This window comes from Bubalus kerabau, chromosome 13 (genome assembly GCF_029407905.1).
Source record: "Bubalus kerabau isolate K-KA32 ecotype Philippines breed swamp buffalo chromosome 13, PCC_UOA_SB_1v2, whole genome shotgun sequence".
Taxonomy (NCBI): Eukaryota; Metazoa; Chordata; class Mammalia; order Artiodactyla; family Bovidae; genus Bubalus; species Bubalus kerabau.
The window spans coordinates 59,101,488-59,120,062 of record NC_073636.1 but is presented as its reverse complement, the minus strand read 5'-3'; the positions used below and the strand labels follow the sequence as shown (position 1 = coordinate 59,120,062).

Sequence of the window (18,575 nt, the reverse complement as noted above, 5' to 3'; positions counted from 1 at the left end):
TGAGCAAACTCCAGGAGATGGCGAAGGATAGGGAAGTCTGGTGTGCTACAATCCATGGGGTTGCAAAGAGTCAGACTGAACAGCAACACTAGCACCTCAGAGAGGCCTCCCAGTGGCCCCACCCCAAACATACTCACCTCTCACCTCGCTCTGCATCTCCCGATGGCCAGTCTTGGCCACGAGGGGCAATGCAGTGTATATTAGGAGCCTGGACTGTCTTTCCCACAGGGCTTCCCAGATGGCTCAGTGGTAAAAAATCTGCCTGCCAATGCAGGAGACGCGGGTTAGACCCCTGGGTCAGGAGGATCCCCTGAAGAAGGGAATGGAAACCCACCCCAGTATTCTTGCCTGGAGAATCCCATGGACAGGGGAGTGTGGCGGGCTACAGTCCATCCAACTCTGCAACCCCATGGACTGTAGCCCGCCACACTTCCCTATCCATGGGACTGCAGAGTCAGATATGACTGGGCACACACGCATGCACCATGGCTCTAGGGGCAAAGGACAGTCCCTCCCTGGTCTGCTCGAGGACAGTAATGCAGCTGCAGAGTGCCCAGCATGTAGGACAGCGCATGATAAGAGTAACTGTCTTTACTGATGTGCCTGCCTGCTGACTGCTGATCTCACCTCAGCAGCAGGAAAGCTCCACGCAAAGACCCTTGTTTATCTTGTTCTCACTGAATCCCTGGAGGGCAACACCATGCTTGGCACAATATGCTGCCATCAATTAATAATTGAAGGAGGAAGGAATTCACGTCCAAGGTCCACTCTCCAGGACTCACATCTCTCCCCCAGAGGCCAGGGGATAGATGGGTGTTGATGAAACGTGGAAGGTCTTTTCAGAAAACGAAATCTGCAGCTACCATATGACCCAGCAATTACGCTCCCGGGCTTTTAGCCCAGAGAAACGGAAACTTATGTTCACACAAAAACCTGCGCGTGAATGTTCATGGGGTCTTTATTTGTCTCAGCCCCAACCTGGAAGCAGCCCAGATACTCCTGGGCAGGTGAATGGTCAAACTTACCCTGGGTATCTCCGTGGCACAGAAACAACAGAAAGGAATGAACTATTTCAAACGACCTGGGTGGATCTTTAGAGTCATGCCAAGTGGGAAGAAAAACCCCATCTCAAAAGGTTACATACGGTATGATTCCATTTATATAACAGTCTCAAAATGAAAAAATTATAGAGATAAACAGATTACTGGTTGCCAGTGGTTCATCTGATAAAATTGCATAGAACTCAGCATGCACACAGGCACCCACAAATGCACGCACACACATGCTCACTCACTCGGATGAATGCATGTAAACAGGGGGAACTGGAACAAGGTCAGTGCATGTCAATTCCTGGTTGAGATACTGAACTATCACTATGGGAGACGTCAGCACCGGGAGAAGCTGGAGGATACATGTAAGAGTTCTCCCTGTATCATTACTCACAACTGCATGTGAATCTACAGTTATCTCAAAAAGTTTAAAAAGAAAAGTGAGGCTGTACTGGGGACCCGTCCGGTAGAGAGCAACACCAGCTACTTCAAGCGACCCCCGGGCTGTGCACAGCCCAGGCCTGGTGCTGGGTGAGTGGTTTACTTGTGGATGGGGGGTTAGGAGCCGAAACAGAAGCTGCTCCCCCTACTCCGCCAGCCTCCCTCCGTCTCCCGCTCACAGCATCTGCCATCTGGCTGTTGCAGCCAGCCAAACGAAACCATCTCTCGGCTGTCATCTTTCAACTTGCAGGTCTGGCTCCCAGGTTTGAAGATTAAATTCTAAACATGCCATTTAAAATTTAGAAACGAAGAAAGAAGATTTTAAGTAACCTCTAAGCCCTGTCTTCCCCCCAGCAAAGAGCAAAGCACCTCCTACTTCTTTCCCAAAGGGAGGGAGAGCAGCTGGAGTTCCCCCAAAGTATCACCACATCCCCAATACAACCCAGGACCCCAGTTCTGCAGGTCAAAGTGTCACATGTCCCCAAAGTAAAGAAGCACCGCTAAGTGTCAATGTGTCGCCAATGACGAAGTGCCTGCAAGCTCTGCTGCCAGTCACCACCTCAGGCACAGAGGAGTCAGGAACTACAGGGGTCTGTGAACAACACGGGCATCTTGGGAGACACCTGAGTGTCCTCTCAAATACTGTTCACCCGTCTTCTCCGGAAACTTGACTGGATCTGGAGTTGACCTGTCATGAGTGCTGGTCCCTCTTCACTTGGGGTTCAGTCCAGCCCTGTGGTAGTTCTGGAAAAGCTAGAACACTCCAGTATTCTCACCTGGAAATTTCCATGGACAGAGGATTCTGGCAGGCTATAGTCCATGGGTCTGAGTACACAATATTTAAACTAATTATGATGACAGGGAGAGGAAGGGGTGGACACCTAAGTGGTTCAGAGAACCTTGCAGCGATGGGGGTCATGAATGAGGCTGGCTGAAAACAAACCTATGAGATGCTGGGCCTCTGGGGGAGGCAGCAGCTTGGAAACCCCCAATATGGTCAGACACAGAAACGATGGACCACAGAGTGAGGAGGGTTACTCAGAGTCACATAGCTACCTGGGCAAAGCTGGGGGTGGGGCCAGCATAGGCTTCCCAGTCCCTTAGATACCAGCTGCCCACACTGGCATACCTGGCTGGGGTCAGCACGATGCACCACTCCAGAGAATAAGGGACATGATCTTGCCTGTCCTTCCATGAGCCTGCCTCATACTCACTGAAAGCCCCAAGGAAGCCTGGTGTGATGAATAAATGGTAGGCATGACTTCCGCCCATCAGACACACCAGTGGGGAGCATTTTAGCTTCTATGACTTGGCTGGGTTGTGCTATAAGCTTTAAGTGCAAGCTATCTATCATTCACCTATCTACCTACCTATCAATTAATTATCTATATGTATCTATCATTCATCTATCATGTCTATGCCTTTCAGTCATCTATCATCTATCTCTATTATTCATCTATCATCTGTCTGTCTATCTGCCAATCAAGGCTCCCAACCAGCCACATGTCCTCTGTCATCACCTACCTGGACAGATGCAGAGACCTCCAGCCTGCCCACAATCACACACTACCTTGAGGGCAGGCTCTGAGGGTAAAGGCGGTGGTTCTCACTGGGGACGATTCTGCCACTAAGGGACCTCTGGCGATGCCTGCAGACACTCTGGTCTTCCCACCTGGAAGGGGTACTGCTAGCAACATGGGGGGGGAAGGGGCCGGGGATGCTGCTGAGTACCCCATAGCACACAGGACAGCCCCTCAGAGAGGGATTATCCTGCCCAATGCTGCTAGTGCCGAGGTCCAGAGACTCTGGAGTCACAGTGCCTGGTACATAAAACCTGCTCCCTAAACAGCAGTCAGGCAGCACAAGAGTCCTCGTTTAGGCTCAGCACGGAGACAGTGGCAAGGACGCGAGTTACACGTGGCTGGTTTAAGGACTAACAACAGCTCAGTTTTAAATCTGATGTGAAAATAGACAAATGATGGAAAAGCCCTTGCTCAATGGACACCCGGATTATACGTTTCTGAGGGTTAGAGATGGAGCAACTCCCTCTTTTCCTAGGCACACAGTAGGTGCTTCATAAATGCTTGTAAAAGATGCACGTGTGCTCAGTTGTGGCCGACTCTTTGTGATCCCATGGGGTTCTCCAGGCAAGAATACTGGAGTGGGTCGCCATGTTCTCCTCCAGGGATCGAACCCACATCACCTGCACTGGCAGGCAGATTCTTTACCACTGAGCCACCTGGGAAGCCCTGTGAAAGAGTACATGAGTGAGAATGAGAGAAAGCAGCCCGTGTTGTTTCCAGGCTCTTCTCTGGAGGATGGAGAATGAACTGACTATGTGTGGGGCCCGTATCAGTGATAAAAAGGATCTCTAGATGAGATGTCAACCCGTAGGAAAACCAGGGTTTCTGACAACATCTGGCTTCTGCCTTTTACGCAAACAGCAGTCAGTATCTGAGAGCCCTTTTACCCAAACACAGAGAAACTGTAAGCCCCGGTGCCTCTAAGAAACCCAGTGTCTTCACTCAGTCTTGACAGAGAGCTGCAATGCCCCGGGTGGCCTGGGGTATAGCCTTCAGATGTAAAGCAGGGGCCCCTGATGGCTGGGGAACTCGGCATGGCCATCTTCCTGGCCAGTCCTCCTGAGCCTTGAGCTCCTACTCATCCATCCCAGGTTCTACCACCAATGGGGTGAGGCTGTGTCCAGGCCTACAACAAAGTGTGCCATGATTGATTAGTGATGTCTGCCCCTGGCAGGACACACAAGAGACGCGTATGGTTCCAACTTCTGGTGGTTACAAGAAACCCTGCCTCACTGGGATCTACTATGCCCTCCAAACCTGCTGCCTACCTGAGACCCAAAGGGCACCCTGACCCTGGCATGGGTCTCCTTCCTGCCAGGGCAGTAAGGGGCAGTGGGCAAGCTGCCCTGAGCCTCTAATTCTAGACTCTACAATTTGCAGGTGAACATAAGAGAAGTTTTTTTTTCTTCTTCTTCTTTTCTTCTTCATCCTATAAAATGGCATCATTTGTGGCTTTCCCAGGTGAATCAGAAACTTCCCTACCTTTTAGTCAATCCTTGTTTTACAGAGCAAGGACTAAACCCTGATTCCTCCCGGATCCAGGTTTCACAGCCAGAAGACCCCCACGCCCTCACCATCACCCTTTCCCTGAGATTCTCTGCTCCACATCTTTCCATTGCTGGCTGGGTCCACCCTTCAAGTCCCAGCACACGTCAGCCTCTCTGAGAGGCCTCTCAACTCCCGTCCAGCACAACCTCTGGCATGGTCATATGACCCTGTTTTAGTTCCTTCCTGGCATTACCACTGTCTGAAATAACTACTTTCTGCTCTCCCACTAGAGCCTGAGCTCCGCTGAGCATTGGCACAGATGCTTTTCAGTCACCACTGTCCATCTATAGCTGCCTCAGGGGCACACACAGTAGGAGCTCAAACATCTGATGGATGAACGCACAGTGTTCAGTTCCCCAGACACTGGGGTTGCCCCCCACCTCCCTCCACAAGCCGCATGGACACAGGCACCAGGCTATGTTTGGCTGGGAGTAATGGTATGTGGAAGGCTGAAGTTGGGAATGAATGCTTGAGTAGAGTCTGAACAATCTGGTCATTTCTGGAACCAACCCCAGAGCCAGGGGACCAGCTCCACCATCAATTTACCACCTGACCTTGGGCAGGCTGCTTCTCTCTGAGCCTCCGTGTTCACATCCGTAAAATGGGGAACGGACACCCATGTTTCCTTGCAAACCTAAGCATGAACGCCCCACTGGTACGAGGTCCAGATCCAAGGTCTTCATATTAATGCCAGTTGCTTGCCCAGATGGGTCCTCCAAGATCAGCCTCCAACTGCCCCTTCTGACAAAGAGCTGCAAACAGCAACAGCAAAGTGGGGCTCCTTAGCAAACAGCCCACTCTGAGAAGACCCAATGATGGGGTGAACCACAGCTGCTGTGCCACGCTGGCAACCCCCCATCCTGCATTAAAAAAAAGAAATTCCTTACAAAGTACCCACTGCCCACAAGAGTCAGTGTTGCCAGTCGCCAGGAGAAACCAACTTCTGGAGGAAGAAAAGTTCAATTGACGAGCTATAAATATTTCTGTTCAATTCTGCTGGTGAGCTGGGCTCTCTGGATGAGCAGGCCCCACTGAAAAGGAAGGCGGCCCACCAGATTTGTTTCGAATTATGAAAATAGATGTTGTCTCCCAGCCACATCTGTTTTGCCTGACAAATGAGCAGCGATTCGCGTCCTAAATAAAGCCGCGCACCAAGGCAGTCTTGAAACTCCAGCTTCCCCAAGAAAAAGAAAAAAAAAAAAAAAAAAAGGCCAGGCCTCCCAGATTTGAGACTCCGACACGAGACTTTTTTCAATCTCGTCTCTCAAGCTGCAGGCTCTTGGGGCGTCTGAGCCACGCGCACATCCTTAAACTCGGCTTTCAAAGCTCACATCTCCCAGTGTGAACAGAAGCTGCTTATATTAGAGGGAATGGGGTTCCCGCTGTTCTTTAAAAAGAAAAAGAAGACCAGGAGACATATGATCAAGTATAGAAATGCAACAAAAAAAGTCCCCCCAAACTCAAGCCAAGAGTGCATTTTTGATGTGCTGGAAAAGGCCAATTTTTGGAGCGTACATCAATAGCAGCGGCACTCGTTTCTCTATGCCACGCTGGCTTGGTGACTGGGTTAATATCATCATTTTCCTTTAATTACTCCAAGACAGACCCAATTAAGTGCAGACATGTCTGCCAGCCCAAGGATCCGATATTTAATAGCCCATCCTTCTTTAAGGACCATCCCTGCTCAGAAGCTTGGTAAGGGGAGTGGGGCCAGCAGTGTGCTCGCGGGCAGTACAGACTTGGTGATACTGTTCTGGGCTCTCTCTCTTATTTTTAAGAGGCCCCTGACCTTCCTTTTGGATCGTTCTCCTTCAAGATGGATGTTACAGTAATGTGGGAGCAGGTAGAGACCCCAGTGACTGTATAACTAAAAATATTACAGTTCAGCCGCAAATCAGAACTTACAGATCGGGACTCAGAGACTTGCAGGGTGAGGTGACAAACAGGACAGACGGCCCTCTTGTTCTTCTTCGGCACTCTGTTCACCTGCCCCCACAAAGCCGGTAATAAACCAGTGCCAGGCACAAAGGGAGATGCCGTGTCACGGGCCACTCCTGCCTGTGGGTTTTGTCTGTTTGGGGGAAGAAATAAAAGGGATTGGGCCAAGAAGCCAGATCTCCCATCTCTTGCAGATGAAATGTCCAGGCCCACCCACCGCCCCCTCCCCAACCTGCCCAAAGAAGTAGATTGATGTGCTGGATCTGCTTGGCCTGGCAAAAATGAGATGCAGTTTAGGGATCCCAGGAGACATCTGGTCGGCTGGCCGCCCCCAGCCCCCTCCTTTTGTGCCCCCTACATGTAAAACCCAGAGGGCAGATTGATGAGTGCGGGGTGGAGGGTGAAAATTTACAGCTTGGCAGCCAGGTCAACAGTGATGACCATAGTTCTGGAGGTGGGGGGAGTGGGTTTGGATGGGGGAGGGGTGGGAGGCAGGGCAGTGGGCTCTGCATCCTGCAGCTCCCACTCTAGAGGGGAGCTCTGGAGTCTGCCTCCCTCCCAGCCTAACTTTCAGCTGGATGGCAGTTCCACTCCATTTCCTAACTCCTGGGCCTTGTGGCTGCCCCAAAGGCGAGGAGCGCTTGAGAAGACTCCTCAAAACACACCCCAACTCGCACTGCAGGGTTAGGAAACCAGAGCGGCCACTTGCAAACCACTGGCAGGACTATGTCTGTTTGCAGGTTCAGGTCCTACAGGGCTGGCAATTGGCGTCTGGGGGCCCAAGACCCTCCGCCTCACAGGCTGCCCCCACTTCACTGAGGCAACAATCACCTAGTCACTATGGCAACGAGGTTAATGCATGCATCTATTTCGAATAACTAAAACCCGGGACCCCATTCAAGTTGCCCTGATATTAATGTTTTCATCCTCAAAAAGCTAACCTCTGGTGTTTCATTAGTCTATATGTGCCACCAAAAAAAAAAAAAGAATGCAAAAGAGTGATAAGAAGTGGGGTAAGTTGTAGGGAGGGGGTGGGAGGGGTCTCCGCTCACTCTTCAGAGAGGAGAAAACCTGGATGTCACTTTCTCTCTTTTTTTGGTGATGGTATAAAATTAGCACAGTCAAGTAAATGTGTTATAAACACAAAGACGCTGCCAGAAGGCGAAGTGCCTTAATTTAAGAGAGGGAAGATGGCGGAAGAAGGTTCTGGGCAGGGGGGGTGGGGGTGGGGGTGGGGGGTAGGAGAGAGAAGGGCGGTAAGATGGTGGGAGGGGTGGCGTCTACAACCTTCCTACTCAGCGTCCCATAACCAGAGGGAAAAGCCATTCCCCCCCCCCCGCCCCCCCCCCTCGGGAGCGCACATCTGCAGGGCGTCTAGACGGTCATAAAGAGGACAATTAAAGAAAGAAAAAAGCTGCAAGCCCCAGTCACCCCTCGCCTCCTCCTCTCCAGGGCACCCGACTGCAGCCCGCTCACTGCCCAAACAGGCGAAAAATTATAAAAACAAGAAAAGCCAGCGTGGGCGAGGGGGAGGCCAGGGCGAGTGGGGTGGGGGGGAAGGGGGGAGTCTGGGCCGAAAACAGTTTATGAGCAAGTGTTTTGAAATTCTGCTTTAAATAAGCCGGTAAATGAATTCAACCTTGTCAGATCTCTCTCCCTCACGCAGACCAAATATCCCGCTGGCGTGCTGTCTAGACACAGATAACAAAGGACTTTTTACGGCGCCCAGAGACGCGCTGACAAAGTCGCCATTTAAAGATGCAGTGTTGCTTTCTCCGTCAAAACCATTTGTCAGATGGACTTCAATGGAAATGCTAAGTTAACGGTCTGGTTCGGGGTCTGCGGGTGGACGGGGCGGGGAGCGGGGTCAGGCTGCCCCAGGAGAAATAGCAAACGCATCCTGTCTGATTGGGCCGTCCTCCAGGTTGCGCAGAAAAGAAGACTGTTTGACAGTCCGAGGCCCGCTGGCAAACGATTCTCGATCTTGTTTGAAGGAGCCGGCTGCTAAAATGTGTCTAACACCCAGGCTGGGCAGATTCTGTGCGCTGGAAGGGTGGCAGAAACACGGGGTAACGTGGAAATGCCCAGGTGGGGCTGGGGGGCCAGAGGCGGTGGGATGAGAGCCTGTCTCCACCCGCCTCTGGGGGACACTGAGAAGGAGTAGGGGGAGCGGGGATCTGGAGCACTTCTGACTGCGCTGTGCAGGTGCGCCCTTGCCCCACCGCAGAGTCTGCACCAAACAGGCAAAGGCAAAACGTCCTCCCTTCCCATGCTGGGGCGGGGATGGGAGTGGGCTAGCCACAGGGGCGCATGCCTGGCACACGGGGTGCTCCAAACACCTCCAAAAGCCAGGGGACGTGTTTCTACTCGGCCAGCCCGTGTCAGAGGGAGGAGACACCGCACCTGAGGTCTTGGGCCCCTGCCCAGGGTGTGGGCAGGACCTGGGGGGGCCTGATGTGGGGTGGGGGATCTCCAACATGGGGTCTCTGGTCTCTTCCATTCAGATTTGCCAACTTCTAGAGGAAGGCGTGGCGCCCGCTGGGTGCCCAACAAAGAGTCATTCTTTCCATCAACCCTCACTGCCTTCTCTGCCAGGGTGCTGGGGTTCTGGTCTCTTTGAGCCTCAGTCTCCCCACCTCTGAAAGGGGGTCCTGGCCACCTGACCCAAAGGGCCGTCCAGAGTATTAAATGCCCCCGCCACTGGCCCCACACCCTGCAGGCCCACTCCCTGGTCTGGGTCTCACTGCCCTCACCTGGGAAGTGGGTACAGCCTTACTCGTAGGCAGAGAGGGGGAGGCAGTGGGAACACACAGAATACCACCAGGATCGGGGGTCCCACAGTCTATACCATCCACTGGGGAGGACAGTGTGCAGATGACATAAAGCCTCAGTGGCCTCCCCTGCTGGTACTTACAGGGACCCCAATCCACTCAAATAAAGGGGGGGGTTGATTGTGGGCTACATGTCAGAGGACTCATGACAAGCACTTCCCCCTGTTCTGTTTTTGGTTTCCAGACTCATCTTTAATAACTGCTTTTAAGAGGCAGCTTCTAATCTCTGCTCTTCCCACAGTGAACAGCCCACGGGCTCTGCCGACTGTGGGCAGAACCCCTGGTTTCACCCAGACACACGGATGTGAAGGTTCTGGAAGACACCCACTGCTGTGGGGGATACGATGCTGGGGTTTAGAACAGTGTTCTCTCTGGTCAAGGGTTCAACCAGAGCAACAGGAAATGGGAGCCTATGGTCTCCTGTGCCCGGGGCAGGGCCAGCGCTTGGTCAGCACTGCTGTCTAACAGCTGGACTCCAAGGCTACTGGTGATGTGACTTGGCCGGGTGACCTATGCAGGACTAGAGAGAACCCAGACGCTTCCTGCACTTGTGAGTTCCTCCTACACACACCTGCTGCCAGTCTCATCCCACAACCACAGCAGACATTACTAATCAATGACTGCGCTTCCCCCCCAACCTACCCCCAGCCCAGGCCTGGGGAAATTCCTGTCCCCAGAGTCCCAGGAAGTTAAGTGAAACATTTTTCTGCAAACTCTTCTCCAAACATAGATGTGGGGAGTCTTTGAAAGGAAATGATAAAACATGGGGAGTAACTAGAAGTCCTGAAGGACAAGGTCTAGGGAGCTGGGAGGACCACTGATGGACTGACCCCAGGGATTATCACAAACACCCACAGACACATCTCTCCGCACCTTTGCCCACACAGGCTCCTGCTCTGCCTGCCTCTCCATCCCGTTCCACTTTCCCAGACACATCTCAGACCCTCAGGGCCTCCCAGATGGCTCCTGAGAAGGAGCAGCTCTTCCCATGAGTGGAGGAAAGTGTCCAAGGGAAGCCTAGTCCCCTCACCACGGCCTCTGACCCTGACCATCCCAGGTCTTCTGTCCTTCTGTCTTGCTCTTAGCTGTGACCACCTCGAGGTCAAGCTGGTGGTCCAGGGCCTTCACCATAACCTTGACCCTGCCCTCCCTCCCCTTACACCAGGTCCAACTGCCGTCCCTGGTACCCTGGAACATGGCAGGACCACCTCTGCCCTGTGTCAACCCCATTCTCCACGCTGCAGCTGGAGATGGGTGTCCACTGGACTCTGTTATCCCTCCCCCTCCAGCTCTAAACCCTTGCAGGGCTCCCCATTACCCCAGCATCAATTCCAAACTCCCCTGAAACTTGGTGAGATCAGACCCCATCCTCCAAGCTCTAAGGGCCCCCGCTTCACCCCTCAGCTCCAGCCATCCTGGTGGCTTTGAAGGTCTCAAAGGCAACTCACAGGTTCTCTGACCTCTGCGGAAATTCTTCATCCCTGGGATGAAATCTTGCTTCTCCTTCCGCAAGGCTGCACCAACAGGTATTGTGGCTTGAATGGGTGATGGGTACCGTGTGGCATTCCCATTCTAGGAGCTTCTCCTCAGCACATAGGAGAACCTCTGGGAGGTTCTGGTTCTTAACTAGTGAGGTCTGTAGGCACTAAAAGCCTCAGCTGCCTCATCTGTAAATTGGGGCAAACATGAGCTAACCCATCAGCTAACCCACTCAGCTAACCCACTCAGAACCTCTGGGAGACCTGGTTCTTAACTAGTGAGGTCTGTAGGCACTAAAAGCCTCAGCTGCCTCATCTGTAAATTGGGGCAAACATGAGCTAACCCATCAGCTAACCCACTCAGCCCCCTGAGTGCCATCCCTCTTGACGTTGGTAATTGTGATGTTGTTCGTCTTGGGATAGAGCCTCCTAACCCCCTGGTGAATTCAGAGCCAGTAGACAACCTGGGCAGAGGCCATGGCAGTCATGAAGAGAAGCATCTTAGGGTGCAGGATGGCATCGGAAGGTGGGGGTGGCTGGGGAAGCCAGGGGCTGGATTGGGGGTGATGTGCCCAGGATGAGAATCACCCCAGTGGGGCTGGGCCCTGCCAAGGACTTGCGTGTGATGCAGCCAGTCGCTTGCTCTGAATGACCCCTCCCAGCTCTGCTGGTCTGGGAGGACCACTGATGGACTGACCCCAGGGATTATCACAAACACCCACAGACACATCTCTCCGCACCTTTGCCCACACAGGCTCCTGCTCTGCCTGCCTCTCCATCCCGTTCCACTTTCCCAGACACATCTCAGACCCTCAGGGCCTCCCAGATGGCTCCTGAGAAGGAGCAGCTCTTCCCATGAGTGGAGGAAAGTGTCCAAGGGAAGCCTAGTTCCCCTCACCACGGCCTCTGACCCTGACCATCCCAGGTCCTCTGTCCTTCTGTCTTGCTCTCAGCTGTGACCACCAGAATTAGAGGTTCCAACTGTCTCTCTCCTTGGTCAGCACCAGCTCCCAGGCAGAGACGCCCTGAGCTTTCTGTCACCAGTGGTCACAGACAAGGCGTCTTAGGGACGCCCCCTAAGGTCTACCCCACCCCGGATGAAGCACCCAGACATGGGGAGAATACGGGGCGGACAGAGCCTGGAGGCTGGGGGATGTGGTAGGGACACATCTCTTCCCACGGGGTTTCTTGGGCTCGGGCTGGGCCAAGCGCTACCCTTGGGATCCGGCTGGCAGCCTGGCCCAGATCTCCTGGCACGGGCTGCGGGGTTTTATTTAGATGGTGTCCGCTGGGCAGCTCTGGGCACACAGGCCCAAGTGGGCGTAGCTCCATCAGGTTTCACGGCGCGTCTCCGCTGGGAGCGGCCTCCAGCATTACAAATCAGTGCTTGTTTTGCTGGGAGGCTGGTCACTGGCTGAGGAGGGGACAATGGGCTTCCTCCTTTGAAATGGGTGTCCCTTCACCCTTCCCCTCCCCTTTCTTCTCTGGGGGAAGATCTCTTCCTGCCTCGGCCCAAGTCCCTTTCTCTGGGGCCTCTCTCCAACCCCTGACCCTCCAGAACAAAAGGGAGCGTGAGGGTCTAGACCGCCGGTCTGAACGTGAGAAGAGGGCATTGTATAACAGGGACGGAGGCCTGCCTCCCGGGTGGAAAGGTCAGGGCACAGCAGGGGCCGGGAGGGGTGTGTGAGGGCCCGACACCTCTGGGGTCCCCCTGCCTGCCCTCCTGGGGGACAGGGATGTGGCCAGAGCTCAGTCCCGAGGATCCGGTTTGGGTGGCTGCCAAGGCTGGATGTGCCATCTCCAAATGAAATGCAGGGAATCCCTCGGCCCGTCGCTAAAAAACTAATTCACTCGAGGAACTAATTCACAGGAAGCCCTAGGAGCAGCGCCTGAATGCAGGCACGTACAGAAATGTCAGGGGCTTCCCAGGTGGTTCAGTGGGTAAAGAATCTGCCTGCCAATGCAGAGACACAAGCAGACACAAGTTTGATCCCTGGGTCAGGAAGATCCTCTGGAAGAAGGCATGGCACCCACTGCAGTATTCTCACCTGGAAAATACCATGGACAGAGGAGCCCGGTGGGCTACAGCCTGCAGGGTTGCAAAGTGTTAGACATGACCAAAGTGACTGAGCATGTAAACGCACGCACATAAAAGTCAGCTGTTTATCAAGACCAGTTTAGAAGCTTCAAGTGTGTTCCGGGCTGAGGTGACCAGGCTGGGTTAGCAGGGACCCTGGACGTGAGGAGTGTTCCTGCATCTGGAAGGCCTTGCTTCGAGTAGCAGAGGGGATGTGTTCTTGGACATCTGGGTGGCAAACACTGGCTGTGTGACTCCACCTTCCTACTCACCCTCTCTGGGCCTCTAGGACACCTTTGTAAAAAGGCTAGAGTAAGATCTGTGGTTTCTCAGACTATGTTTTACCAGGAAGACCTCTGCTTTAAGAGAAGTCTGACTCAGGAGCGTTGATCTATCGAATGGATAGAGGCAGCACTGCTTGGCCAATGTGAGGCCTGGAGGTAAGAGACTGTACAACCACCCCCCATAGCAACTGGGGTCCACCAGACACCCTCTTCGTTCTGGGCACTGGCCCAGCCTCTCTAATGGGCATCAGCCCATTTGAGACGTAAAGGCACAGGCTGCTACCCAGGCAGCCAGGATGAGCAGGAGGTCCCCACGGCAGTCTCAGACTCCTCTCAGGGAGGAGACAGGGCACCCAGAGGGGACGTCTCCCTCCCCCTCCCCAAAACTGCTGGGGCGTGGTGGGGGCCCTGCACTCTCCAGCCACTGCTATCCCCCCTTTATCAGCCTGCACTGCAGGTGCCTGGAGACAGGCCTGTGGAACAAAGTAATCTCCACGTGACGAGGCTGTGAGCGTTTAGACGTCTGTCTCTGTCATTTATCAAATTCTTTGAATTTTTCTTAAATAAGGAGCATGTATCACTTTTTTTTTCTATCAGAAGAATCAGGCTATTTTCACTGTGAAATTATCATTATCTCTTTAGGGCGGGTAAACATTGCGATGGGCATTCCAAGAGGTCTTCATGGAAAAGGCAGAAACCTGAAAAGCAAGCACACGGCTAGGCTAGCCGGCAACTCGTCTGCTGGGCCTCTGTCCTAGGAAATGCTCAGAGAGGGCACAAGGGCTTCAAGGCCAGTCCTGACCCACCGCAAACCCTGGGGGTGGGCCCTGGACGCTGGCATTGCTGGGGACACTGCTCATCAGAATCCAGGACCGTGGGGTCTCGAATCTGTATCTCCTACAAGAAAACATAAAAATTCTGACTCCGGGCACACCCCCAGTTTCCAGATCAGTGCCCCAGTGGGCAAGTCCAGAAGTTTCTGTTTTTCAGTTCCATGTCTGAGTTAAGAACCCATGCATCTGATAAAACGGGCTGCACTGGTCCCACGGGACACCCGCATTTACAAGGCTGATGGAAAAGCAGAGGAAACAGAGAAACCCAGCCCTGGCCTCCAGGCCCACCTCTCCCCAGTCTCTTCCTGTGGGACTTGGGGAAAGCTGTTTCACATTGACTGGTTTCCTTACTTCCTGTCTGCCCCACTCAAGTGGGGCTGCCTTCTCGTGGCTGTGAACTTCTAGAGCATTAGGCCCAGCACACAGTAGGTGCTCAGCGTGGTGCCTTGTGTGTGCGTGCTCAGTCACATCCGACTCTTTGCGACCCCACAGACTGTAGCCCGCCAGGCTCCTCTGTCCATGGAATTTTTCAGGCAAGCATACTGGAGTGGGTAGCTGTTCCCTTCTCCAGGGGATCTTCCTGACCCAGGGATCGAACCCAGGTCTCCTGCATTAGCAGGCACTTTATTTACCAGCTGAGCCACGTGGGAAGTAAATGTGCTCAGTAAATGTGTTGAATTCACGAATGAAATACTGAGGCAAACTACCCATTAGTGAGGCTCCTGTATGAGCACAAAATAATAGATGACACACCCACCCAGCCTTCCAGCACACCTGTTAGTTAGGATGGGCTGAGGGCTCCTTTCCTACACCCACAGAAGAGCTTTGAGTGGGGGCTGGGCAGGGGCCTGGGGCAGGCTCTGAAGGGGAAGGGGCAGATTCACGGGGGTCAAGGTCCCCCACCGTGCTGCAGGGCTGGGTCACCAGGGTCTCTTGGGAAGGAGGAGACAAGGGTGAAGGAGGTGCCCGGGGAGCCCAGGTAAGCAAGCCCACAGGCAGGGTCTGCAGGGGGGCCCCCTGTTGGGCAGCAGCTCCCATTCCTCAGAACTCTTCTCCTGGCCCCTGTGGGGAGGGGAGAAGGAACTTTCCCCCGAAGAAAGCACTCCTCTGCGGTGGAAAATGAAATGGGTCAGAGTGGAGACTGGTAGATGCCAGCACCCTCATCTCTCCCTGAGCAGAGAAGACACTGTCCTGAGGCTAGAGAGCAGGCTGAGGCCAGGTCCACAACTCCAGGTCTGGGTCTTGTCCACGACACACCTACAACAGGTGGCTCAGACCACCTCGCTGGTACCCAGCCTCAGTACTGATGCCACCCCCACTGTGCCTCTACTTCCTGTGGACAGCAGGGTGAAGAGAACCCTGAATGTGCCTGGCAGGGGCTGGTACCTCTAACCTCACAGGAGGAAACTTTCCCTGGGTAGAACGCCTACTTATGCCTCAAAGCCTTGTCTAACTTTCCCCACTACAGCCAAGGGCTTCCACGCCACTCCTTCCTCCCTTCTCATGGGCAGGTCCTAGGGTTCCCAAAGCCATCTCTCCCTCAATACTGGCCACGTCTTAACCATAGGAGAGGCCGCATTGGCGGAGCATCTATAAGGCACCCATCACTGAGCAGGTCTTCTCTCCCGCAGTCCTCACTATGACCCCATAACGTGGGTGGCTGTCACCACCCCCATTTTGCATGGGAGGAAACAGAAGCTCAGAGAGCAGAGGCAGCCGCCCCAAAGACATTCTCCTAAGCTTCAGAGGTTGGAACCTGGCTTTCTTCTTCTTGGATCTGGATCCTCTGCCCGCTCACTCCCTGCACGCCAGGCCTGGCCTCAACAAGGACTCTGAAGGCTGCTCCCCTTCAATGCACATCAAATGTTCCCCTGGAACCACAGGGTGGGGCTGATACCCACGGGGCAGCCAGGATCAAGGGCCTGGTCCCTCCCCCAGAAGCCCCCCTCCTCTGCTCCTTCAGGGAAGCTGGGTGTCCATGTGGCCTAAGGCTGGGAAGGGATGGACACGGCCACTCCTGGTCACAGAATTCCTCGAGGGCCGAGGCTGCCAGATGGAGAAGAGGCAGGACGGCTCTCCGACGCTGGCTAGCACCGCTGGCTTGAAACCCACTGACGGGGTGACCCATGGAAGCTGGAATCAGTCAGCCTGGAGTCTGGGGCCCCTCTGTCCATTGCCACCTCACCTGGACAGTCTTCAGAGTCGAGAGAAAGGGCAGAGCTCTGCGACCCCAGGCCACCCTAGACTGGCCAGGCCAGTCCCTCCTGGCGCTGAATGCCAAGGCTGATCAGATCCACAAGGACCATAACCATTCCCTGGCCAAGCCCGTAGCCCACACAGATAAGTGTGGGAGCCAGACTGCTAGGGTTCAGGGCCTGGCCCACCACTCACCAGCCATGAGCCCTCAGGCCGCGCCCTCCCAGCTTCAGCCTGTGCGTGTCTATACAAGGGACCTAGAGATCACAGTCCTGCCGGGGGCGCCGGGAGGACTCCACACTACAGCGCGAGTCCTGGCCCTCATTCTCTGGGACACAGTGCGGCTGCCTAAAAGCTCTTACTCTTAGGACTAGTTTCCTGGCTTTCACACCTGATCACAATCAGCTCCTGATTTAGCCCCTGGCATGGGTTAAGGTCTCGGGGGAAGTGATCAGACCAAAATCTACCCAGAATCAAGGAGGTGGGACCAGGGGGTGCAAAGGCCAGACAGGCCCCCGGGCAGTGGAACTGCATTGGCCCAGCTCACCTGTGAGCAGGCCAGGGGCCACTGAGCCTGCATTCCCACCCAGGGGCCAGGACCCATGGGTCTGACGCCTGCCACACGCCCAGGATCTTCCACATTCCAGCCAAGCTGCAATGCCTCTGTGGGCTGCAATAAAAATTCCTAGACAGGTAGTCAGGGAGGCGGCAGGCCGGATGAGCAGAGGGCAGGGGAGCTGGGGCTGTGCGCTCACATAAGTAAGGCCAGTGGGTTGAAAGAGCGGCCTCTTTGCCCTTTCCTCTCAGATCTTTCGGGCTGCCCCAGGCCTGGGGTCTGAGACTGGGAGTGCAGGGGCAGGAAGGTCCTTGAGTCTGAGGCTCTTTGGAAGGAAGCTTGGTTCTCCCCATCAGACCAGCCTCTCCAGTGGGGCCCACCAGACAGAGCTGTGACACCGCCGAGACACTCAATACCAGCCTCAGAAGGGGTCTTCAAACAGCTCCCTCCACCATCTGTCACATACTTTGACTGTTTTGAAAATAGTTGAAATGAACACAGCTCTGCCACCCCCAAGTCAGACAGGCGGCAGAACTTCCTCCAATGCAGGGGCGTGACCCAGACATAATCAGGGGATAGTGGGGGCAGTGCAGCAGATGGCCGGTCAGGAGCCCATGCCCCCGTGTGAGGCCCAGGACAGAGCTGGGACCCATGGGACTCTGTACTTCCCTTATGCCTGCCTCTCCTCAAAGCCAAAAAGGTGCATTAGGCACCTACACAATAAACCAGGTCTATTCTGCAAAATACCACATCATTCCAGGCACTGGAGGGCAATTAAGCTAGGGAGAATTCTTTTTTTCTTTTACAAAGAAAGAACACACAAATCTTGATTCCAACACATACAGAGATCCGAGGACACACAGCTGTATGGAGCAGGTCATGGACGCCAGGGCAATGGGTTGGCTTCTCCCCACCTTCCTGAGCATAAAGCCAGAGCCTGTCACTTGCAGGAAGCTGCTTGGAGCTGTGTGTCTAGGGGAAGGATGGGGGCTTCCCCCTCCATCCATAACTCCGTGCCCATGAACTATCCCCTTGGCTTCCCGCCTCTGACATGACCCTGCGACCTTGATCTCATTAGAACCGAGTTGACCCCGACCTTCAAACGGCCAGCTGACCCTAGTAGGGCAAAGAGCAAAGTGCTGTGAGCCTATAATTGCTTATTAAAGACCCCTGAGGACTCCTTGGGAAGTGCACCTTAAAACATCACTTCAACCAGCCTTCCTGAGCTTTGCCATTTCCAAATACCCTGTTACAGGAATTTAAATTTCTTGATATTTAAAAAACGTAAATATTCAATCCCTTTGACTACGTGGCCTTGTTTTAAGCAACACTCATGAAATCAATGATGCACTTTGCTTGTCCCATCCTTCCTAATTTACATTCAACATCTTTTAACCTAAGGACATAACTATTAAATCTAAAATGCCCGTCCACATGCCATCTAAGGTTTTCTCACGGGCTGCCAGTCGGCTTTGGGTCTGTCAATTTCTCTGAACTTACAAAGTCAGGAGGTTATGACTCAAGTGGTGTCAAGGGGTCCCAGATCCAACTCAGCCAATTATCCTCGTGTGCCCTTGGGCAAGTGACTCCTGTCCTCTGAGCCTCAGTCTGTCTGCCCATCTGAAAAACAGGTCTAGTAACAGCAGCTCCTGCAAAGCTGCGTGTAGCATGGTGCCTGGCATTCAGTAAATACCTATAAGTGAGCTGTGTGTTGTCACATGCAGCCCAGAGAGTCAGCACACTTACTAGCATCCCCATTTT

At 53.9% G+C, this 18,575-nt stretch overlaps 1 protein-coding gene across 6 annotated transcripts in view; it reads right to left on the bottom strand.

The window, feature by feature from the left end:
• PMEPA1 (prostate transmembrane protein, androgen induced 1) overlaps positions 1-18,575 on the bottom strand; it is a 57,329-nt gene that overhangs the window by 23,222 nt on the left and 15,532 nt on the right. The window contains exons 1-4 of one of the 6 annotated variants that reach the window (XR_008701607.1): positions 10,839-11,887; positions 6,527-6,692; positions 5,176-5,373; positions 3,753-4,199 (exon numbers count right to left, since the gene is read on the bottom strand). The exons of 1 other annotated variant lie outside the window; for it this stretch is intronic. Coding sequence is in view for 2 of the 5 variants with exons in the window: in XM_055544618.1 (XP_055400593.1) it covers positions 10,839-10,869 (31 nt within the window). In the remaining 3 variants the exon portion in view is untranslated. Of the gene's footprint in view, positions 1-3,752; positions 4,200-5,175; positions 5,374-6,526; positions 6,693-10,838; positions 11,900-18,575 lie in introns of those variants that run through there. 4 more of the 6 variants (XM_055544621.1, XM_055544622.1, XM_055544618.1 and 1 more) reach the window with 4 other exon arrangements.